The sequence below is a fragment of the Melanaphis sacchari genome, unplaced genomic scaffold, assembly GCF_002803265.2.
Source record: "Melanaphis sacchari strain LSU unplaced genomic scaffold, SCAv2.0 Contig8_pilon_pilon, whole genome shotgun sequence".
In the NCBI taxonomy this organism is placed as follows: domain Eukaryota; kingdom Metazoa; phylum Arthropoda; class Insecta; order Hemiptera; family Aphididae; genus Melanaphis; species Melanaphis sacchari.
In genome coordinates this window covers 1,868,437-1,895,323 of record NW_020271635.1, presented here as the reverse complement: position 1 = coordinate 1,895,323, position 26,887 = coordinate 1,868,437, and the positions used below count along the sequence as shown (strand labels likewise).

At 26.8% G+C, this 26,887-nt stretch overlaps 1 protein-coding gene across 2 annotated transcripts in view; it reads left to right on the top strand.

The window, feature by feature from the left end:
• Positions 1-25,287, top strand: part of LOC112602525 (TBC1 domain family member 30) — a 34,880-nt gene extending 9,593 nt beyond the window's left edge. The window contains exons 2-13 of one of the 2 annotated variants that reach the window (XM_025350635.1): positions 1,780-2,068; positions 5,662-5,826; positions 13,575-13,724; positions 19,771-19,898; positions 20,142-20,453; positions 20,640-20,802; positions 20,883-21,054; positions 22,126-22,231; positions 22,383-22,599; positions 22,690-22,833; positions 23,282-23,443; positions 24,024-25,287. In XM_025350635.1, coding sequence (XP_025206420.1) covers positions 1,780-2,068; positions 5,662-5,826; positions 13,575-13,724; positions 19,771-19,898; positions 20,142-20,453; positions 20,640-20,802; positions 20,883-21,054; positions 22,126-22,231; positions 22,383-22,599; positions 22,690-22,833; positions 23,282-23,443; positions 24,024-24,721 — 2,706 coding nt within the window. In that variant the 3' untranslated portion in view covers positions 24,722-25,287. The remainder of the gene's footprint in view (positions 1-1,779; positions 2,069-5,661; positions 5,827-13,574; positions 13,725-19,770; positions 19,899-20,141; positions 20,454-20,639; positions 20,803-20,882; positions 21,055-22,125; positions 22,232-22,382; positions 22,600-22,689; positions 22,834-23,281; positions 23,444-24,023) is intronic. The other variant, XM_025350636.1, reaches the window with a different exon arrangement.
• Positions 25,288-26,887: the final 1,600 nt, after the last annotated feature.

Genomic DNA, 26,887 nt, shown 5'->3' with positions numbered 1-26,887 from the left:
GATAATATATTTAAATGCATATTCATATAATTTAAATTTTAACTATAAAATATTTATTTAAAAACTAAAAATAGAAAATGTTAATTTCCATAAGTTTTAATAGCAAATATGATCTTATTTTTATGTATTTTTATTATTTTAAATTAATCAATAAACTCAATTTTTTGTAAATACCTTTATTTTTTTACACTTATATAATATTATTTTTAATTAATTTTATTATTTTTTAACCTGGTTTAAGTATTTACAAATGTACAGCCCTTAGCGATTTAACGCTAGATTTTTTTCTCTTCTACCTTCTATAAGTTAAGTAATTTCTTCTGCCATATAATTGTCTAGAACTGTTTTCATAACCTGATAGGTAGTGCACTTAGAAAAAAATTATTTACAATTTTTTCGTAAGACATGTGCCAAAAAACAATATAAAGATAATTATTTATAAAAATAACTGATTATCAGATAACATATATACTGGATGATTATTTTATTGTACAACACTCATATAATAAATCTATTAACATTTCAAAAATATTTTTTTTTTTACATAATAATTTGGAGATTTTGATAATTCAGGTAAAACTAAATTTTAAATTTCAAGAACATTTTGAATCACGAAAATATCAGCACTAAACAACAAGACTGAAAAATTTCTACTTTGTTTTTTCACTGCTGTTTAGAAACATTAGTCAACCTACAACTTAATTTTGTTTTGGCATGTTTTTATCATTTACCCTGGTTAAGTTAAAAATTCAGAATTCACAGACAATATAAATCAATTTTGTAGACTAATGAGATAATTTTTTTTTTTATTAGTATGATAATTTAAAATGTCTTTCATACATTATCAATAAACAAAGAAAAAAATTAGGTTAATTAAATTATAACTTATAAGTTAAACAAATAATTAATTACTGTATAACTTATTACTTATAAGTCAGATAACAAACTTAATTCTTAAAACAGTGGTATAATACATGTTTGTGTCTACTATTAGTTAATTTATTGTTATTTAAAATTAAATTTATCACAAATTCCAGTTCTTCAATTGAATGTATAGGCGTAATCCGAATAATCATACAAATGATGAATATTTCCAGTTAACAGTCAATTTACATAATTTCTAATAGCAAATTACATTAGTTTATTTTAGTTACAGTTAAAATATTATGAAGATTTTTAGTAATTTTAAATTGTTTTGATAAATTTCTCTAATAAAAATGTAATTACATAAGCTGTAATTTAAAAAAATCGTATAAAACAATATATAATACGTGAATATATATTCTCAGATATGAACATTAACTAAATAAAAAGTATATTATGCTAACAAATAAAGTTAAAAGATGATTTTAATATGAATTTATTCAATTAGGTTAAATAATTGTGTACATGCACAACATAAATTAAACAGCGTTGTATGAGACGTGAAATATTTTAGAAATTGGTCATTATAACCGTCGTTCATAATTCCATACCGAATATAATGTTGATAAATTTCTATATAAGTTGTATAGTCTTAGACTATAAACTATTAAACAGTATAAGTTAGTATAATATAACATTTTATATTATAAAACCACATTAAAAAATTAATATAATAATTACCTGCTCGAACAGTTTATTGAAATAAATGTAATAATATTTAATATTACTATTCATGAACTTTAAACAAACATATTTCAAATTAAACATAATATTTGTATGTTTTTACGGTATCTACTCAATAGATGTATTAAATAATAATACTAATAATAGTAATAATAATAGAGGCTATGTCAGTTTGTACAGGTGTTAACTACGATGACGACGACGACGACGACGACAACGACGGCTGAGATGATAACAGCAAACTTGCCATCCGGTGACGCTAAACAACAACTACTGTTAAATCAGAAACGATATTCGGTCACAGACTTGATGGACAAACTATTAGAAGACATATACAGAGTAGGTGGTGGGGGCAGCGTTGCCTCTGAATCTTCGACAGACCAGATGAATTGGAGTGATAGCGGTGGTAGGCCAACGATCTCTGCAAACAACGGATGGTCCAAAAGACTAACAAGAAAAAGTAAAACTAAGCTAATGCAGTTTATCACATTTTATAATAATTAATTAATAAAGAGTAAATTTGTAAATTCTAGCCCCTTCTAATTCGATTTCTTTGTTGTTCACTCCAAATAAGTAAAAATATTAAATACAAAAATATTACATTAATCATAAACAGAAAAATATATTGGCTATAAAATGTGTACACTACACACTACAAGTACATATACTACATACTATAAACACTTAATAATTGTATAATAATTTAGCTGTATCTACGAAACTTTGAAATGAAAAATGAAAAAAAATATAAATTCTTAAATTCTAAAATCATTTATTTAAAATATTCTAATGAGTTACTTACACTACTAACAAGTGTTAAAAACTATAGTAATTAACATTAATAATTTATAGTTAAAAATATAGCTATTTTTTCTTTTATTGAATTCATACAATAGACATATGATGCATCATTGTATACTAAGTCAAATAAACAATTTAACATAAAATAAATATTATTCTTTGAGCCAAAATTGATAATATATAATTCATTTAAATAAAATAATGGATTGTCTTGTACAAATATATAAAAGATGAAAAAAATGTTTGTTGAAAAAACTCATGATTATTAAGTTGATAACAATTGTATTAAGTGCGTATTTATATAGATAGTACTAATTTAATATTTGTAAGTCGTTATTTATATATTATATTTTAGAATTTAATTTACTAGCTAGATAAATGTAAAATATTCTATTCGCTATTCTGTGTCATTATATTTCGTTCATTATTTTCTACTCGTGCGCAAATAAACATTCACTCAAGAATAATGTTATACATTATAACATCATGTGACTTTGCATCATCGTCCATGGAAATCACTTAACTATACGCGTCACGTTTGAAATTCATATCAAGAAAATAGGAATAAGATGCGTATATTTTATTATATTTGTCACAGGAGCGAAAATATAAAATATGAAAAAATCGATGAAATAAAATGAGATTATATTTTTTTTTCAAATGAAACGTAAAATTTCAACTGTAAATTTAATTAATAAATTAATTATTGATTGATTGAGTTTTAACTATGGTTAGTCAGATTTCATAAGAAACATTAAAAATTTATCCATGAAAAAAGTTTATTAAAATTGTTGATCTTATTGCCATTAAGATGAAAATATTTATTATGTTTCATGATTGAAATTATTAACCAACCATTTATGTTTCAAAGAAGCCAATTTTCCATTTACATAAACTTTACTTATCCATGTATCCTATAAGTTTTAAATTAATATCAAATTATATCGTCTTATTTGCAAATATTTGCTAGTCCATTTTCAAAATTTACAAGCCCTAATTCAATCCACATCTATAGTTGTAACCAAGCACATGCTTGTTATTAGATATTTGATAATCTACATTGTTACAATCACAGATCTGAAATATACATTTTGGTAATTCTCGCTAAATCTAGACACATATTTTGGTATATATCTTAAAACTTTAAATCCACATGGGTAGACCAAGTGAATTTAGTCCACCTATTATTGTAACTCATAAACGGCTAACTTACAGATTCTGAAAATAAACTTTCAATTTCACAATTAACTTGCATAATATTGGTGAAAAATATTAAGTCACTACACTAAAATGATACCAACTTCATGTACATCAGTTTTACACTTTTAATTTTGTATTTTTTTTTTTTTTCAAAAATATAATTTGTATTGTTTATCTTATTTCACAATAGTTTATTAAATAATTTCGACTCAACGTTCATATTGTGATAAGATAATATTATATTGTATTATAAATTTTAAAATAAAAAATGTACTGTCCCAAATTGTATTGCGTGATTTAAACATCGACTTTTTTATATAATAATTGCACTATGTTTACTGCTAATGCATACAAAAATGTGTTATTACATTTTTAATAAATATTTTGTTAAACCATACTATACATTTATCACTGCATATCTATTAGAACAATGTCATTCATTATTTCATTACATATACGTTAAGGCTGTAAAGATAAAAAATGATAATATGTATATTATTATAAGATAATATAATAAGCTACGTGTGTAGGAATATTGTGTATGTACTGTAAGTTTGTAAAACAATAGATACATCACAATTGACAATAACAAGATTATTATTATTATTATTATATATAAGCGTCCTGTTGTACCATCCTATACAAAATATTATAAGCTCACATATAAAAAAAGTCACAAAAACAGTTTCCTCTCACGTGTTTAAGTCTGTAAATAGCAAAATAGCATTACAGAGAGAGAAAGGAGAGAGAAAGAGAAACCTACGGATGTATAAACCATCCTATATTATAATTTAATTAATATATTCATACATAAACACGATTGATTTATACAGAAAACATTCCAAACATGTTAAATTTACAGGCCATTTGTTTAAGGCAAAGCTTTTGTAATTAACAGAGATTTACTTATTTGTGTTTACAAACGATCAAATCTGCGTTCCACGAGAACAGCGATACTTATCAGTCTATCACTTTCATTCAGTTTTCGGGGAAATTAAATCCATACATAATTACGCTAAACAAATACACTAGTATAAATGATACAATTTAGACAAAAAATAAAAGAAAAGAAAAGTAGGACGCGCTAATTGAATTCACTACACTACACGATGACATTTATATTTATTTTTTGTACGTAGTTAATGAACTTTTAACGTTATTTTTTAATTTTTTTTTTATTGAAAATAATTTTTATAATTTTAGTGTGAAGTACAACTAGATATTTTTAATAAAAAACATGCTTAGAAAGCAATTTATAGTACCGTAGATATTACTGAATTATTTTTTTTTTGATAATCAATAAATTAATACAGCAAATAACCATTACTCATACAGAAAGTGTTAATAATAAACCTAATAATATTTTTAGAAAAAAATATATGATCTGCAGATTATTACATTCATTAAATCGTCGATTGTTGGCATTGACGATTTCTCAAACATATACCGTATACACTATACACAAGCTGATTTAGTTAAGCACATAATATTATGTAAGATGTGTTCTCAAATTACTTTTCATATCATATATCATATAATTATTAATAATAATAGTAATATTAGATTTTATGGATTGTGCACGTTTATCATTTTTGATAGCGTTCGGACAGATTATATCCTTTAAATTTAAGTACACAGCCATCTGCAAATTAAATTTTACCAAGTTGAATTAATATTGATTTCGCGCTTCTTGATATTTGTGGTAATAATCGGTATTATATATACACCGGGCACTTATTAGAAGTGATCGCTCCATTTTTGTGTCATATTAAATCATATACGAAAATTATTATTTATCTATTTATTATATAATTTTAAACATTTCATGAAGCCACTCTAAGATTCTGAAATCATCATCTATCTTTGGGTAAGTGGTAAAGTCAAAAATCCAATTACCCTTACCTCTGTAAACTAAATCTGTCCTTATATATACGTAAACTCGAGCAATGCATGGCATTAGTGTAACTAGTATAAACTGTATAATACTCGAATACGTAGGGCGATATGTATTTTACATATATTTTGTACGTTAATTATTATGATTATTATTAGGCGTGGAAGAGTTGTCTACAACGGTCGACCTGCTCAGGGACCAGTTGAATGTGTGCTGTGAAGCGCTGGTGAAGGCACTGAAGAGAAGGGACATTCTGATAGCGCGCCGGGACGCAAAGTGCAACATGATCACAGCGCTGTTACACGCGTACTCCATGAAACGAAGTAAGTAGCGACCCAACACTGGATCAATAATATAATTTACCTATGTTACAACATAATAACACTACTAATACCATCAGGGTAGGAATAATGTTTTTGCCTAGACATATGCAAATAGACAATGATACTTCAATCTCAACTGTTAGGTAAAACAGACGAAAATGCCCTCTAATATTTTGTCATGACTTTTCAAAATGTTCTGTGTCTTCGGTGCTGAATATTATTTGAGTAAAATATGACTATACTTTATCAATTGATCTTTCACCTAAGTACATCAATATTTTAATAGATCATAATGATACGATCAATAGAGATTGTTTCACAGAGACTATTCACGCAATATTATTATATATAAATACTATAGTATACCAAAAGTTCACGTCGCCTACGATCCCATGAAACTGACGTGAGTTACTAAATTATTTTCAACGGCGATTTCGGAAAATGATGTAAAAGGCCCGTAGGATAAAAGCCAAACGTTTGTTACTGTCATATACACACACATACGCACACACGCACACATATAATAAAATACAATATACTATATACATATCGTATATTTAAGTACATATTCAGTTAAACCTCGGCTTCCTTTGGTCCCTTCCTACCCATTGTCGTTGTACCGTAACGGAGATAGCGATATTGTGGTTTCACACAATATAAAAACACTATAGTGGTTTAAATGTTTAGAAAGCTTTTTCAAGCAACTATCAATCTCAGTTTGCAATCGATTCACCAGCAAATGACAACGTGGAGACAATAATGTTTTCATTTCAGTTTGGGTCTTTGGCGCACTGCTATTACTAACTGCAAACTGCACTATTTGCGACGATTTCATAAAGTAAGGCGAAACACACTTATGTATTTTGTGTGCTTATAAGTCTTTTTTGGCACAACATAATTGTTGAAAATGATACATGTCGAATCGAGAGATAATACGTTTGGTTTTATATTTATTCCTAAAAATGTACGCGCATCGGATTTATAACTGTTTCTTTTTTTTTTTTTAATTAATTAATTAAAACCTACCGCAATTAATTAAATTTGAATTAAGAGTATAAACATATTGAAACTAAAAAAAAAAGATAATAAAAAATAAAAATTATTTTTCAACCATTCCCCTAACTACATTCTTGGTTGTTTTTTTTTAATCCTATAGGAATCCAGAATGCATGTTCATTATTCAACTCTGATGACAAAATAATTTATTAATATTTTTAAATCCATCGCCCATCCGAAATACAAATCGTTCAATAATATTATCTGCCACAATTATATACAACAAATAATAAATTTATTTTTTACTGGAAAACGATATTAGTTTAGTTATTTTTTCTGGTTAAATGATAAATGAAAAATTATTATTATTACAGTTTATCTCAATCATTTTAAAACGAAAGGTTTTATAAATATAATATAGATACAATTTGTACAAAAATAAGTCTTTCCTTCTAAATATCATTTTTTCGACATGACATTTAATTTTCATTTGAGTCACATAATATATATCATAAAAACACCATACATAGAGTAACACCCCTTAGGGTGTGTACATATTGTGCACAACTTCTACCTATTTCATCTCAATTTAATTTCACGCAGCTTTGTTTTTTCTATTTCATAAAATCACATCATTTTAGTTCAAACGAAAATACTCAAAATAATTTATTTATTAACTCTTTGACATTTTACATACCTATTAAACGTTTATTACACAAATTCAAAATAATTTAAAAGTTGTTTTTTAGTCTGACTATTTCACGCGCATATCATTATTCAAAATATAAATTGTTAATACGTTTTATTCAATATTTGGTTCATAAACATAACGATCAAATATAATATATTCATTCTACGATTGCATAATTTATTCTTTTAAATAATTCGAAAAAATTACCTTCAAACTAACCACTTTGGTTTTTATGAATACTATTTAAATTCATGCTCTAAACTCTATTTTAATATTCTTTGTTATGCATAAGCCAGGTATTTTTAACAAAATTAATTATGTATGTATATTTAATATTTATATTTCAAAATGGTTTGAGGCAGATTTCTAACTAAACTAACTAAAACTTTTGTTATAACTTTATATTCTCTAAATTTTTCTAAGAAAAACTCTATGTTATAACTTATAATTTATAACGTTAAGTTATTACAATACTACCATATTTACATGACTAGTTAAAACAAAAATAACAATCGTAGGGCGAAGGTAAAAAATTAATTAAAATTTTTTTATCGTTTATATACTATATTAATATATATGAATCTGCGGCAGAGGTTTAATGCACACGGACCTCTTACCCCCACAAAAATAAACACCATTCACTCAACACTAAATTAATTACTTAGATAGCAAAACAAGTACCTATAAATCTATGTTAAAATAAGTCCTAAACTCGGTGTATTGTAAACAAGACGTTAAGTCTTCTGCTCGAGACACTTTTCTGGCATAATGTGTTACAATATTGTGATCGAAATATAACAATAGATATTAAAGATATTTAGGGTGAATCACCATATAAAAGATATCAAATCAATATTATATGATACTCGCGGGGACACTCTGTAATGAAAACACTTTAATAGGTGGAGGACCACTTAACGATTGGTCAAAATTAGACACACCTTACCGAAATTAATGGCACGTCCAAACGTTTCATCGATCGGTATTGAACTAAAATGCGATAGCGTAGTTCTATGGTTGAATATAATAAGATAGGACTTTCTCTATTCTCGTCTAATATTCTTTCTAAATCACATTTCTTAAAAAATTATTACTACCGATTAATTAATTATAAACTTCATGATAATTATATATCTATATTCTATCTAACAAACTAAACTTATTCTCATAATGATTTAATAAGAAAATTGTATTTTTTTTATTACTTTATACCTATAAGTGAGTACCTATTACTTAAGATTACTAGTTAGGTCAACCATAAACTGATGCAAATCATCAATAAGTATTTATTTTCATAGAATATTATAAGTTATAACACATAGCTACTATTGTTCTTAATTTATTTTAAGATGTTTATTTTTTATTTTATTAAATATGAAATTTACACAACTAAATAAAGATGCGTAGGTCCTACATATAAACATTAATTATTAATTTAATACACTTCAGATGTAAACATATATACCTAATATAATATGTCTGTTCTGAAATTTCATATTAAATAGTATAATAATATTTTAAAACATACTCAGTAGAAAAAAGAAACTATTTTTAAATATTTCCAATACATATTGTACAATAACAGCTTAATTTAAAATTATTCTGTGTAATATCTCACTTTAAATTAATTTAATAAAATTATAAAATATTCTAACAACATAATATTTTTAATGATTTAAAATTAAAATGTTTGATATTTTTACATTTAAATCAATTTTCTTGATTATACATTTAAACATCTAGCATAAAATCTGATCGTAATATATTCTTTAAAACAATTATTTTAATAAAAAGTTATTTTTTGACCTTTTTCAGTAGTTTTTAAAAATGTTCAAATTCCATAAGAGTTTAATAATTTAATTTAGTATCCCTCATGTTATATTATCAATTTTTAGTTAGAGCTTCATGCAGAAAACTCTACAATACTCAGATCCTTTTTAAATCCAAAACATTTAGATTAGTAGATAAAAAATAGTATTATTCTACAAAAAAAAAGAAATTATCGATTGTCAATTGCCCACTATATTAAGTTTGAACTTTTAAGACACTAAATAATTAATTTAATAATTCTGTACGTTAGGTTTTGAGCTTTTGGGTAACCATCTTATACAACATTTTGCCATTGGTCTCTTTTGTAATAAAAACTAAATCAAATTAACACTATTTTCAAGCTTGGAGACTATCTGGATGACCATGCAGTAATTATAGACAAATATCAGCACTCCCGTTCATTAGTAATTTATTTGAAACGTGTATCAGATAATTGTTCAATCGATTTTCGATGTTAGACTTTACCCTTCGCCATTTTAAAATAGTTTTCAAATAGATATTAATAAGTAAAAAAAAAATAATAACTTTTATTTAATTAAAACACATTTTTGTATCTGATAACATAAAGTAAAAATTAAATGAGACATATACATTAGTGTTGAAATATGAATTGTATATATGTCGTTGATGTAGATTCCTTTTTTTGAATAACGTAATACATTTTATTTTTTTTAATTATTTTTATTTGAAAAATTAATTAATTTAATACCTACCGGTGATTTCGTTGTCGTAGATAAACTTGGTTTCATTATATCTATATTTATCCAATATATGTATATATAGATAATTGTACTAAATACAATAATTAGCATTACATTTTTATAGTCTATACTCATCAAATAAAATTGCTTTTTTTTAATTTATTAAATGAAACTATAACTTCTTTGTTACCCTCAAAGTCTAATGTATAAATCAACAAATATTAAAAAAAATACTTGAAAAATAAATAATTTACTGTGATGAAACGAATTTATGATTATTTTATTTTATTTTTTTTAACAAAATACACAAATTAAACGTTTAATTTAAAATAATTTTTAGGTTTTTTTCATTTCATCTGAATTACTTAAATAGTTTTCATAACGAAATTATTATCTGAAACAAATATAACAAAAATAAATAAATAATTATTTTTATTTAAACAGAATACTTACGTTTTGAAGTAGTATGGAACAAATCTAAATTATTTTAAACAATTTACTTTTTACAGAACAATTTATAATAAAGTGTGCAATTGAATATTATGGAGTTTCGTTATTTGTATTACTTTAATTTGAACTCACTCCAATAGCAAACAAGTAATAAAGTAAAATCATTAATCCTAAACGAACCGTATAAGCGATGTATTCAACTGTAGATACGCGTTATAATAATCACCTAAATCATAAACAGTAGCATAAATAAGATTAAAATTATATACATTTTTATAAATAATAATTATAACTGGCATAATTAATATTTTTATTATTACCACGACTTAAATAGGAATTTTCTTTGAATCTACAATAGTAGTATATTAGTGTATATTATCAAAATGTAACGTTTAGATTAATATGATATCGTAAAAGAGCAAAATGTATGACTAGGTATTTACTTACACAGCTGGTGTGGGTGTAGTTGAGTTTTATCGATACGGGCGTTAAATATATAGTAATTATTACAAAATAAACTCTATGGTTTCGTGTATTACTCTACATCAATATTATAAATTATTTGAAATATTTAAATTACGTTTAAACTTCATATTATTTACGCACACGTAGCCAATTAATGCGTATCTATTTTGAGACTACTGTAAGTAGACATTTTTATATATTATAATATCATTGATTATATACTGTGTTATACGTATTTACTTCGTATAAAACTCATAATTTATACCATTGTAAGTTGAAATGATCATTGCATACGGCCTAGGTTGTATGATGTGATAAATTTACATTTTAAAATTGAATATACTTTAATACGTGTAAAATACATACATACTGTAATATTATGTATAACAACTTTTCAACACCACCAGTATTATTTTTATTTTATAGTAGGATATAAATATGTATATGTTAATATATATCTTTGTTAGCAAAAAATTAACGTTCCAAATGTTTCAATATTACAGATCTAGTTTTAATCTGATACTATGCAGACTTTCTGACTATAACACAGTGGTTTTCATTGCATAATATTATATACTAATCGTCTACCAATAGTGTGTTGTATACAATAAACAATGAAAATTGGTTTTTTTTTTTAAAAATCTGTGAATAACTGACAACGGTCTATAGAAAATAATATATCCATGGTACTAATATATATTATATACTTATGTTTTGATATAAAATATAACAACATCTTAAATTTCCTAGTTTCTCTAAGTGCTATTTAATTTTTAATCCACTATTGTAAAAATCCACTTCTTCAAACTATAAGACGAGTTTTAATTCCGAATAACTTACAATTGACAAGATTATAATATAGAATATACCAAAAACTGAATTCAAATTTAGAATGTCATGATGTCATAAATCTAATAGCTAGAGCAGTGTTCCTCAACCGGTGTTCCGCGACACACAAGTATGCCGCGAACTAGATGTAGGTGGCCGCAACCGTGGTACATGCCTATATACTATAGTGTTATTAGGCATTAATTTTTAATCATATAATATATTAATAATTAAAATAAAAATGTCTTTATTTGCTTGCTTCTTATTATTTTATTACTATAAAGTTCCGTTAAACTGTATAGTTATAATAAATACGCCGTGAGTATAAAAATATTGAGAACCACTGAACTAGAGATTTTCTGTACTATATGGACTATATGAAGCTACTTTATATACAACTATATCTGAAATAAAAGACTAAATATGAAGCATTCGCGTACTGTCAGATAAAACATCAAATAAAATTAACCTAACCCACTATAAAACTAATTAAATATTTTTATTTTATATTCATTAAGTATATCAAATCTCAAGCACCCACGTAAATTTTATTTACAAGCTATTATAGCAAGTATAATAATAAATGAATCGTAACAAATAATTATCTGTAGTACGATAATAGAGATTAAGATTTACGACTTATACTCTTTTATTGTATTTCACTCGATTTTTAATATATTTAAATTTCCCTCTAATATTATTCTATTTTAAAAATTAACGATGGCTACATGCTTATAAGAAGAATCAGTCGACATCATAACCGTTGTGTCATAAAATGTTGGATGAATGTTTAAATAATAAAACATGTATCAGATATTTTATAATTATGTGGTTTAATTATATCTAAAAATTTGTATTACGAATAAATTCAAGGTGGTTCTACGTCAAACGTGATCGCAGTCAAATCATAATCCTTATATATATTATATAAACTCGTAAACTACTTTGTAGGTAAAAAATAATTAAACCAAACAATAACCATCTTAATGTTATGACTAAATCGCTCGTTCTTCGTCTAAATCCAAAAACGAACATAAAAATCTAGCGTCGACACAAAATATTACGCTACATTTCGCGAGCTGAATGCTTGTTTTGTTGTAATTTTTTATTTTTTATATCAATAAGACGGAATCTAACCTATTTAGACTTTAAAACAATTTAAAATCTTTTATCCGAAATGACGATAAATCGTCGTTATTGAATGATCGGTCCTAAAACAATAATACTCCCACTTATCTCCGCTGATATCTCGTCCACCACTGCGGAACCATCTCATCCTAGGACTTAGAACAATAAACTACTAATTTTCGACTATTATGTATGTCTAATTAACCCTCCTTGGTTTACGTGTCGCTATTAAAATTTAAACGCAGTCGCGAAACCGGTATTAAGCTCGACTCCACATACGTCTCCACACGTTTTTATTTGCGTGTACAATCCATTCAACTCGACAACGGATAAATAAACGATACGGTTTTTCGTCATAATAGTTTGATAATATATTATATAATGTCCGTAACGGTACGATATATAGGACGTCAATGAGTTGGAGAATGGGCAGATAATCATACTCCTTCGCCCCCGGGAAGGGTTGCCGGAGCGAAGCACACCGCACGTGTGCACGCGGGGGTAGACTTCTGCCACCGCCGCGATGGCGTCAGGAGAAGAGGGGTTGGCCGCCGATCGATAAAAACGTAATGCGCATGTTTTAACGCACAACAGGAGGAAACACGTACCATATCAGTGCCGTATAATGTAACGTATAGTAAATTGCATTCTTCATTCAGACCGTCCGGTGTTTGAACCGTCATCGCCGTCATCTCGTCCGGGCGACTGCAAATCGAGACGAACGAAATATTCCTTATCAAAACACATTTGGAAGACGGGCGATGTGATGAATGGTTTGCTCAACACGTTGAAGAACATTGCCAGTCTCAGTGAGTACCTCTATACCTATAAACGTATGCATATAAAACACACAAAAAACATGGTCATATCGTTATAAATTTATAATTCACCTATATAAAATGTTACACTTTCACGTTATAATAAATTTAAAATATTATTTTATTCGATCATTAGAGATAACATATTACATAAATATACATGAAAGATCATATTACATACACCGCGTTATTAGTATAAACAGTAGTCCGTTTAAAATGTTCTGTGTTGTTGTAATTCTATTGATGTTAATACACCCGTTAAAATAATATTTGAAGTACCGATGTACAAACTATAGTGGCCGCGTATTATTGTTGTAAACGATTGTAATATATAGTTATAAATGATAACATGTAATAGTAACTTTACGACTATATAAAAGTTGTTTATGAAAAATATTTTTGTTTTTCCCCTACATACACATAATATCAAATTATATTTAATATAATATAGGTATACCTTATACATTATGGGTGATAAGTACGGTTTTCGGTTGAAAGTTTTCACCAGTACCTTTACCGTGATAAACAAACACTTTGAATGATAACACAATGCATCAAAAGTATATAATATTATATATTTATTTATACTATAATATAGACATTATATTTACCTACTGAACATTATTTTGTTATAGTGATAATATAATACAAAATTTCGACTCCATCGCGTTCTTTGTATAATCGAATTAAATTTGGTCGATATTTCTCGTTTGCAATGAATATTATTAAATGCTAATAAAATTGTCTAGACAGCACAACGAGTACTCATATTTTTAGATTTCGATTCGATCGGTAAAAAATTCCATTATCAATAGTGAGCTGTTTTTTTCGTTTGGTATAAAAAAATTGCGGAATTTTCAATATTATTTTTCTTTCAAATAAAATAGTGAAAATTAGTTCAAAAAAATACCTCTTTAATCGTTTATAGAAGGTAAACCGACGTGACTTGAATCCGACGTTACCTATCCTATGAACGTTTTAAAAGAAATACGACTATTATAAAATGATGAATTATATTATTTTTGAGGTAACAACCCAATTCAAACTGGACGTTTTGTACAGCAATCGATAAATAATAATATTGTTACGATACGATACGAGGGATAAGTATAGTTATTATGGTTGATAATATAAACAATTTTAATTTAATTTTCTGCATACTATTTTCTTAGGAAAAAAGCAATTTATAAGAATAAACAAAAACAATTTTTTGTTATAAAACAGACACCTATATTATATGATACGTATATTTTATATATACAGAGTGGCTCACTATATTTTTTTTCGTACATAATCGTCCGACCGCTACATAAATACTCTTTTATTACTCTGCCTCTAAACGCCTTTTGATTTAACTTTAAAACTGATATTACTATTCATTCAAATACTTAATGGAAACCGGGACAATTTTACTTTTAAATTATTTACATTATTTAGCTCTATAAAAATCAACCATCGTAAATTCCGAAGAATCGAGAAAACGAAAAACGAAAATACGGTTTAAATTATTGTCGTAAACATGGAAACATGTAACATCTAGACACTCTGTATAATTTAAAATTTTAACTTATTTACCAAAGAAAGTTTTCTTATATACGCTGTGATATTGTATATATGTAGTATACACTCTCATTCATAAGAGTATGATGGATAACGACTATATTTTGTTGTTAAAAATTGCGGTCTCTTTAACAACATGTACGAGTATATATATATATGTGTATGTGTGTGTATTTTATACATTTATACACGCCCATATAATTTACTACTCATACATAACAATATAATATAACACGCGATGCTCCAGTCGAAAGACAGTCACGTGGGATAATGATGTGCCAGTGATAATATAATACTAGTCGACAATCATTATTCACAGGATTCTGTATATCATCCTAATGAATTAGGTACTCCGTTTAAATTGAAATATGCGTTTCTCAAAGTCTTCGATTTCGTCACTTGACGGTCGTGTTTATGGTTGTGTGTAATGTATACATATCGCTATACGTACATAATAATATACAACAAATATAAATTCGTCAGTTTATTTTATAAGGTTATAAATCACGTGATTTTTTTTCGGGTCATTAGATAGTATTAAATAGATATTATATTTTAAACGGCTACCGCTTTAAAAATGTTTTAAAAAAAGAGTAAGTATAATAATCATAGTCTTTAACCTGTGGCTCCGAGTTTAATCATTAGCGAAAATTTTCGAAAGTTTTACGATGCTAAATAATCATAAATATATGCAGAGAAAATAGACCCGATTGTAATGTAGACCCTCACATACTACCGCCTATAATTCTATAAGAGAACCACTACCACTCTTGTTAAAAATTTTTTATTTCCATAAATAAGATGAAACTTAACATAAATATTTATCAATAATAATAATATTTTTCAAAACAATGTATTTAAAATCATAAATAAATAGATAATTATTTAATTAATATAGATTAATACTATTGTAAATTACATTATAAATGAAAATTTAATTACTAAAATAACTATTTTTCGCATATTTATTTAAAATTATTTTATAAAAATTTTATTACTACTAGTTTAGTTCATCGAAAAAATTTTTAATAACCTAACCTAACCTATCTTGAAAAATCTGTAATATTAGACGAATATAAGTTCCAATATAAAAAATAAAAACATATAATAATCCTACACAGCAAAAATAAGTAATAAAATATATAAGTTTCTACATATTATATATTATATATATAATGTTATAAGATACAAATTTATACAAACATTATAAACTCATACAATTATCTTAAAATATTAAAATTAAAATTAAAATGTAGCCTTAAAAATTTAAAAAGCTATTATACTTTTCTTATAAGTAGATTTGATAATAATAAAAAAAAATATATACATTATTATATTTTAAGTACTAAAATTTGGTTAACTGATACAAATCTTTTAAAAAATAAAAAGAATATTTTATGTTACATTTTTTATTTTTAGCATACCTATTAACATGCCTATTTTTTTACTGTATAGAAACTCACATATTATTATATTATTTGTAAGTATTAACCTATGTAATTCGTTAGCTGTTACTTTCGTGTAGAAAGTGACGCTATTTTCTATTATTGTAAGTGTTCAAGATTTTAAGCACCATATAGAGAAAAGCTTCTTTCACACAAACTAGACGAAAATGATAAAGCCTATATAACTTAGAATAACTTAACAAACTAAAAACATAAAAAAACAATTACTGTATTTAACAAATTTAACAATAACTAAACTATAATTAATGTACTGATCACGGTTATAAAGTTTATTGTGCTAGCTTAAGAATTCACAATAGCAAATTATTTTTAGTATACCTACAGTTAATATGCTACAGGAGTTAAAAAAAATCGATTTGATACCATTAGTGGGTTTTTCCTGAAAATAAAAATGTAAAAATTGTAATATTAATAAATTTTGAACTATAAATTATATAATATATTAATGTATGACGACGTCATTTCTTGCGGCCCACGAACCGGCACAACGCTTTTATTTCGATTCATATGCATGACAGCATGACATCATTCATTCGTTATAGCTTTTTTACTATATAAGTATGTTAAACGAATGTGTGTGTGTGTGTTTTTTTTTTTTTTTTTTTTTGAGAAACATTTAACGTCTATGAGAGGACATGGTCACTTTATTTTGTTCAGAAAATCACTCGATCAAGTGCAAATACCGACATAGAATGGAGATACAAAATAAGTACGATACGATATTTCATTTTACTTTTCTTGTGGATGTAGATAGTAAATTTTTAAAAATTAAAGAATTGACAAAAAAGTTACATAAATCAAGACTAAATGTCAAAATACAACTCATTTCAATGAAAGAAAAATAAATTGTTTACTAACGTCAAATGTTCTTAAGAATAATTTTCAAATCAAATCATTGAAAGTCAACGTCAAAAACTTGTTTGTTCGAAATAAAACCGTAAACAAAAATGACACTTCGATGATCAAACAGTTCACCGGAGACGACAAAGAGAGACGTGTCATAGATCTAAAAATAAATATAAACTTTAAACATCCAATATTATGTTATACTCTGCATTATAGTCGAGGATTTTCTCATTTATGTTAGATATGCTTATTAATTTTGTGATATATTAGTCATAACTTTAAATTTAATATTAATAATTGTTTAAAATGGTGAAGAAAATTTGAAATATTCAAAAATGTATACCAATCATAAAAACATAATAAGCTTAAAAAACACCTATTCCTAAAAAATAAATTATACTGTACAAATTATAAAAATGAAATATTATTTCTACTTCTGGGCTATGTTTTACGGTAGAAATTATGAATAGATTTTCTTGAAAAATAAAAACATTTTTATTCATCCAATTAACGGTTCGAAGATGGTTCGTTCTAATCGAAATCAATATAATAAACATAAGTTTTTATGTACAATTTAAAAATAGTAATATCGTAAAAATACTCTCGTTAATTTTCTTCTTACAAATAACTTTCAGTCATGTGTATGATATTTCTAGTTTCTTCAAAATAATTTGATTGTTTTTTTTTTTTGTGCCTTAGTATTACCTTTTGTTCAACTAATAAGAAGTTATTTTTATAATCAACTTTAAATACACTTGTAGAATACCCTTGATAATTTAAAAACTCGATTTATTTAATTAAGATTAAATTAATTTAAGTTACCCAAAAATAACGAAATATCATAGTTTAATACTGTATTACGATATAAATCAGCTTAAAACTAAACATTAACTCATATACTAGTATTTAAAAAATTTTCTCTCATTTTCAAATATTTTACATAGGTATGTAAAACATAACATAAATTACTATGAGTTTCATACCCTATATTATATGATCTGATTCAATATAATACATAAGTATTAAAATATTAAAAAAATGAAACAAATATTGATGTATTTAATAAATCAAGAGTAAAATACAGCAATATTTAATGGTTTATAATATTAAAATAATCACCATGTATAATATTTTATTAAATAATGAGTTTTCTTTTAATAAAAATTTAAACTAAGAATTCTAGAAACCTGATAATGAAGTAGTAAAATAAATATATATTTCTTAAATATAACAGGAAAGGCCATTCACAACATTTTTTTTTATATTCAATAAAATATACCGAAAATTTTATCTAGAAAAAAAAATTGATAATAATATAATAGGGAAAAACAGGCTACCCCTGCATACTCCACTCAATAACCTTAATGACAAAAATGTCGATTATTGCTAAAACTAAGGTTTATTTTTCCTCGATTGTTAATTATAATAATTTATTATGTTAAAATTTAAATGTATTTATCAGTAGTTTTCAGCATACACAATTATACAATTTAATATATACATCGACAAGAACGTTTAATTTGATACAATACTAATAACAATAGGTCATAACTATATTAAGGCTTGGAACTTATTGAATTTTCAAATTTTTATTCTATGATCCAATTTTTTGATAAACACAGTAGTAAGTAACCCAATTCTTAGTATTATATCATTTCTTCTATGCACAAACAGATTAGATATTGTTTTTTATTTAATGAAGATTAAATCAATACTTTTAAATAATTACATCGCGTTTTCAACAATATTAAATATACGATTAATTAACATTGATTGTTGTTAATATATTTTAAAATTTTATGATTACATTTTATATATATTAATATATATAAAATGGGAGTATGAAAATGTGGCATGGGAGTATAAAAATATATTTAAGGTAAAATAAAATACCAAATATACAAATCTCATCAAAAAATAAGTGTATTCTTGCTTCTTTTTTTCTAAAAAACTTAATGGTTCTTTTTTCACACAACTTAAGCACGATAATCACTGACCGCCTTCTTAAAATATATGTCAATTGCACAAAGTGAATAAAATATTACTTCAATGCCATTGAATAGAGTATATAATATTATTATTATGGAATATGGTTTATATAATATACATAGTATAACAACGTACTCTCTGCAATGATTAATATGGTTGGAAAATTGCGTCTATAGGTGAAGACACCAAAATGAGATTCAACATGAAGCCTGGACCCGGTGATAGTGACTTTGAACAGTGGCAGAGCGCTATGAAAATGGTCGCGAGACTTCCAGACGGCGTTCCGCATGAATTCCGAAACACGGTACGTATCTATTTATTTATAAATTATGATTATCTATAGCTTTCGTACCCATTCGATCACGTTTACCACTGACCACTACCCGTAACCACTTGACTCGCCCACGCATTGGCTCGTCTCAATAAAATGATGTATTATCGCGTGTCACGTATGGTACAATACGAAATAAATAAAAAAATAATATTGGTTCGTACCGATCTATAATATTATCGCACGCGGACACGCGGTCCGTTTTGCGTTGCACAGTTATGGTTGACCCTGGCGGAAAAATACTTGTCGTCCAGGAACGTAGAGTGGCCCAAGGTGGAACGGTTTTGCTTCAACGACACGACCAACCCGGATGACGAAGAGCTGGGCGTACAAATCGTAAAGGACCTGCACCGAACCGGTTGCAGCTTATTTTGTGGTTCATCTGGACTGGAAAACCAAGCGCTGCTGAAACGAGTACTCTTGGGGTTCGCTCGGTGGAACAAGGCAGTAGGATACTGTCAAGGGTTCAACATGTTGGCGGCGCTCATACTGCAAGTGATGGAAAAAAATGAATCTGACGCCTTAAAGGTTGGTTTGTCGCATTGTGTCGACGAAATCTTAGCGACTCGAAGTCCTTCAGCGTGACAGCAATTCTGCTTGACATGTGTTTCGATTGGCTGTTTCGAGTACCAAGATTTCGCCGACCAATTTAGTCGTTTAATTAATCTGATTAAGTCGTCAATACACTGTTGGTTTATCTTTTTTTTCGTTTAGGTAATGATATACTTAATCGAAGGTGTACTTCCCGAAGGTTACTTTGCCAATAATCTCAGGGGACTGTCTGTAGATATGGCTGTGTTCAGAGACTTGCTAAGAGTCAGACTGCAAAACCTATCGAGACATTTAGATCGATTACAGACTGAATCAAAAGACTCCGGTAAGATAAATCGTTTTTACCATATTATATTTTCATCTACATACGAATAATACACAATATATACCTACACTGTTCAATAGGAACCAGCTATGAACCACCCCTAACAAACGTATTCACAATGCAGTGGTTTCTTACACTGTTTTGTAATTGTCTTCCCCAGCGTACGGTGCTTCGAGTCTGGGATTTAATATTCCTTGAAGGAAGCACAGTGCTTTTGAAAACCGCCCTAGCTATCTGGGATGCTTTATCCGAGTAAGTATATAATATTTTATTCAAACCAACACTCTTTCGACACTGTGGCTATATATTGTTGTAAAGTTTTTGACAGATAATTACAATTTAATGTGTTTACGCAGACTTTTGATATAAAATACATAGAAATATTATTATTATACAACAAGCATCTTTGGCTCATGTACGACAACCATATAAAAGTTACATAATTTAAACTATGACGATAGTGTGTAGTCAATTATCAACTTAAATACTAATTTTTATGTATCAAACTTCTCAAATGACACGAATACATTTAAAAAAAAAAAAAGATTCTGTTATAAACACGGCGTGTATGTATCGAAATATTTTGTTTTTTATATAATTTAACAAAATATTTAAATCCTTGTACATTATATTTTTTGCTGGGAAGCATTTTTCATTGCATTTTATAGTTAAATTCTAATAAAAAAAAATATAAAATACTTATTTTTATAAAAAATATAATTTGAAATGTTGTCACCCTATTATCATAAGTTATTACAGTAACTTTATTTTTGTGGTACTTTTTACGAAAGATAAAATTAAAAATTATTATTTTTATTTACATAATAAATAATAATAAATGCACATCATAATATAAACATTTGAAATATCCTTGGCGTAAAGTATATACTTTAACGTATAAAACTGCAAAATATTAAAACAGACAAGCTAGTTAAAATTTAGTTTGAGCCAATTTTTCTGTGAGAATTAAAAGCTAAAAACACTTCATAGAATTGAACAAAAACTAATTAAACTAATTTCAACTCGTATCATAAGTAAAGTTCACCAATTGTACATGTCCTCTAACTATGGTTATTTTCACAATTTCAACGTTAATACTTACAGTACGTTACGTCTTAATATAGATCCATTTAAACTTAATTAAAAATGTTATTTTAAATGTTGGTATCCATATAATATAATTGCTTAGATATCTTTTGGGTTATTGCATAATAATATAATTATAATATTGTCGCGAAAAAGAGAGTTTGAAATGTTTGAATATAGTTTTATAAAAAGTTTTTTTTCTTTTGAACTGATGTCAAATAAAATTATTCCATTTAGTCGGATAATGACAGTGACAAGTGCAGACGAATTTTATAGTATTATGGCTGTCCTCACCAGAGAAATGCTTGAGTTCGGTTTAATGGACGCTAACAATTTAATCAACGTGAGTATTTTCGTCGACAAATTTACATACCTCAGCCCGTTTAAGTTAGTATAACAATAACGTCTACCACTATAATATTTTTAACACACGTGGTATATATTATTATGATCTTATGAACTATAAAAAATAAATAAATTTATGTTACTCGCAGACAATCAGTACAATGAACGAACTAGTCGAAGTCAAAGAACTCCGAGAAAGATACATGTACAATATAAATCCATGGGTCAGTCATGTTGCGAAACGAGGACTGCGATTGTTTTACACCGAGTCCGACGTTGAGGAGACAGACAGTGATGAAGATGTCGATGGTAAATCGTCGACGGTCACTGCGAACAACGATCGAAAAAACGAATTCAAAACCAAACGTGAGATAATAGTGTAGTTGGACTCTCTCGACAATATCATAAATTTATACGTACAATATTTTAATAAGCACCTGTTTTGTATACATATAGACGACAAATCCTGCAGAAGCAATAGACAGCCGACTCCTAGTTTAGAATCCGAAAGGGAAAAAGTTGCGTTAGACATATCGTCGTTAAAAAAACAATATAGCAAGCTCAAAGAAAGGCAAAAACAGGTCCAAGTTATTTTAACGGGTAAAATACATAATATTAAATAATTGCGCTTAATATCTGTTTGAATACAAAATTGTTGTCTATAAATACCTAACAAATACATTTTAAAACGCAATTAATCTCGATGCTTACTGGAATGGAAGTATCCGCATCGGCTCCCGTTTGTCCGTTTCCACTCCCTCCTTTCATTTGAAGATGGCCGTATCGGCTCCCGATCAACAACATTTTTCTTCCCATTTACAGGCTGAGGACTGGCTATGGTGAGAAGAAATTCTTTGTGGGCATGGTTAAAAATTGTGTTGACTTAAATTTTTTTTGGAGTTTTAAAAATAATATAAAATTAAAAAGTAAAAAATTAAAAAACCGGACGCAATACGGCCATTCAACGGATGGCAAGGAATAACGACCTGGAGCCGATACGGTATTATCCACTGGAATAACTACACATAACAAAACACTATTCTTACAGCTGCGTGCAATGGACAAAACTTTATCGGGACCTCCAACTCTTCAGCGATGAATCATTTGCTGTTCGGTAAAACGGCTCTGAGATGCACATCGATCGGGCCCATACCCGGATCTATACCACTAAAATACATACAAGATGTCAAAAAACCAGAACCCATAACAGGTACATTATAATATTACATATTAAACAATATACTGCATGAATATTATACTACACATAACGAACAGCTTCCGGTTTTTACGCACAACGGGATAATGACCTTTGTGCTATTATCTGTAGTCAATTATTTAATACGTCGTGTTAGGATTCCGATATTTTAATTCTCCTAATCTTATTGTTATTTTTTTGATATACCATATTAAAATAAATTACAAAAAAAAAAAATATTAAAAATGTTGTTATGTGATTATAGTGATTAAATAATAATCAATAATACTAATAATAAAATATTCAAAATATGAAAGGTAGTGTAACCATTATATTAAAGATAAGCCAGTGTAGGCTTTGTTATAATTAAAATTCTAAATATATCTACCAAAATAATGAGATCAAGTAAAACAATACATCAAATTATGAACCACACGATAAACTGAAAAGTACCTTAAACAAATATATAGATTGAATCGATCGTAGTATAGTTTGTTATTAAGCGCATATAAAAAATTAAAAATATCGTTGATTTACTAGGTACTTAACGGTATTGTCTGCATAATTAAACGTATTTTTTTTTTTTACGTTACAGAACCACGAGTCCGAGAGAAACGGACTGTATCGTCATCGTCATCTTCATCAACGTCCACCGAACTCTGCGATGATCCCGCGTCCGATTGCTGCAGCGAACGGTCGGTCGATGACGATGGATGCAACAGCCACAACGAAAACGGGGATGGAAACGCTGAACTGGCCGTCGACGTTGTAGAATGTCGTATACCTGATGTTAAAAGCGGCGACGACGATGTCAGTGATGTGAGTCTAGCTGAAATGTTGAGAGCTAATTCAGAAGTATTAAGACGGATGTGCAGAGGAAAAGCAGCAACAGAAGATTTAGAATTAGACTTAGAAGAACGGTTACCGGACTTGATAAACAACATCGATATGCTTGGCGAATCCTTAACCACTGTAGAAACTTCAACTGCGAACGAATCTATAACTGCCGTTAAGAGTTCCACTAATGACTTCCGAGATTTGCTAACGGACGAATTGCTGTCTACAACTGAGACTTCCACTACCAATAATTTTCAAGAGACTTTTGTGGACGAGTCATTGTCTACAGCCGAATGCGTTGATCGAGCACATTCACCACAACAACCCAAAGAAAACCAAGATAACTTTGAAAATTCTACTACGTCAGCACCGAAACCATTTGCTCCGTTCCCTTCAAAAGTTAGGCAGCCAAAACGGCTCGGCATCGAATTGGGTCTATACTCTGACGACAATTGATTTCTTCCTTTTTTTCTATGATTTATTACAGAATTTTAAACTTAAAAAAAACAATCATTGTTAAGTATTTTTTTATAAAAAATTATTGTTTTTGACAATAATTTAAATATTTTTATTATTTATTAATATCGTCACCTCTTTCGATTGAGTCGCATTTTTTTTTTAAGTGACGATTGATGATGATCTTTTTAAACGTCTTTGGAAAATTTACCACACATGTGATATTTTGTAAAAAAAAAAAAACTAAATCCGATTGTTTCTCTTTGTATGTGTATTGTATGTATATATAATATACAATACAATTAATTATAAGAATATCAATAAATACAAGTATTAGTATGACGTATTTTAATAGGTATATATAATAAGCTTTAAAAGATGTCGCCAATCACAGTCATCCTTGACATTTCCCAGTGATTGGGCTTCTTTATTTTTGTGTTCTGGAGTATTTTTATCATAAACCTATAATAATATTATATTATATTCAAATTATATTTATTTTTTGTGAATCAATAATGAATGACATAAAAAATATGATGCATATGTATTGCTCATTCTACATAAAATACGTATATAACTATATATAATTAAAATGTTAATACTAAATACTTTTATTCGTTATTAAAATAAAAATTTTAATAAATAATTGGTTAACTATAAAAATACGATAAATATTGTTCATTAATGTATGCAATAAACTTATTATGAGCATTATTATATTTGTTAGATTTATTTTACATCAAATCTCGCCTATTAGTATTGTTAAAAATACAATAAATACTATTTCTAATTAAGCACTGCAAAATAATAATATTTTACAAAAAAAAATTACAGCACACCTTACAGTGACAATTTGTTCTAAACAAAATGCAACTTATTTTTCAATATATTTTATTAACTATTATGTTGGTAATATAATGTTATTTCAATATAAAAACTATCTATTGTATCAGTTAAGATAATATAATTTAAGCATACTATTTATAGTTTAATTTCGTCAATTCATACAAAAATCTGAAACATGTACAATGTTCCGCGAATTGATAAAATAAAGAAAAATATTATGTATAAAGCGTAAATACTCGATGTTTACATAATGTAAGAATGAAAAGTAATATAAGATGATGATTGATTAGACATTAGTTCGACTTTGAGTACAAGACTTCACTCTATATCAATAGGCTGCTTAAACTAAAGTAGACTACTGATCTTAGAATTCATAACAAAAGATAAGTTATACGAGTATACATAGTTTACTAGTGCTTTAAAATACATAGTATTATTCTACAGTATAGGTATTTTAAACCTAAAGATATAAAAAAAATCAAATTATATGGTTAAATTTTTAAATCACATATAATATTATAATATATGTTATGATCATATATGTAGCAAATATTCAACTTACTTTTCGATTATTATGATGTGCTATTCAGCTGTTATATTCGTGTATAAAATAATTATAATAATTATCACAACTATATATACGAAGTATACTACAACTATTCTAATTATTGATTAATTATATTTTATTCAACTATATCTAATGTCTTAATCATATTCTAAGTACATTTACATAATAAAATCTCAACTTATTTTAGTATAACTAGGTAATAATATCCATATTATTATAAAAATATGTAATTTTCACCATATAAATTAATTTCATAAAGTAAATTTTTCACATCATTAATATATTATGATAGATTTATTTTAGAAATGTATCTTGAATTAAATGCATTCAAAGACAATTCGTTGGAAAAGAGATTTTCTGAAATTGTAAAAAAAAAATAAAAAATCATACTCTTTATGAAAAATTACACATAAACGAATTAATGGTTTTTGTTTTTATTTGATAAATACTATTTATAATCAAAATCATAAATACCTAAAAATCGTAATAGTAAAAATAATCAAATTTCATTTATTCCAAACGAATTTGAAAAATTTTAATTAATAATACCTCGTCAACTAAATAATTTAATAATAAAGATGGATTTTAGTATTTATAATATTTTATTCATTAATACATCCTTTAAAAATTATTTTTAAAACTATGTTGTCAGCCATACAAGACATAGTAAAATAATAAAAAAATGTTCACTTTTAAACTTTGAAGTATTTTTCAATTTCAATCAATATTTCGTTGAATAAAGCGCATGTTTA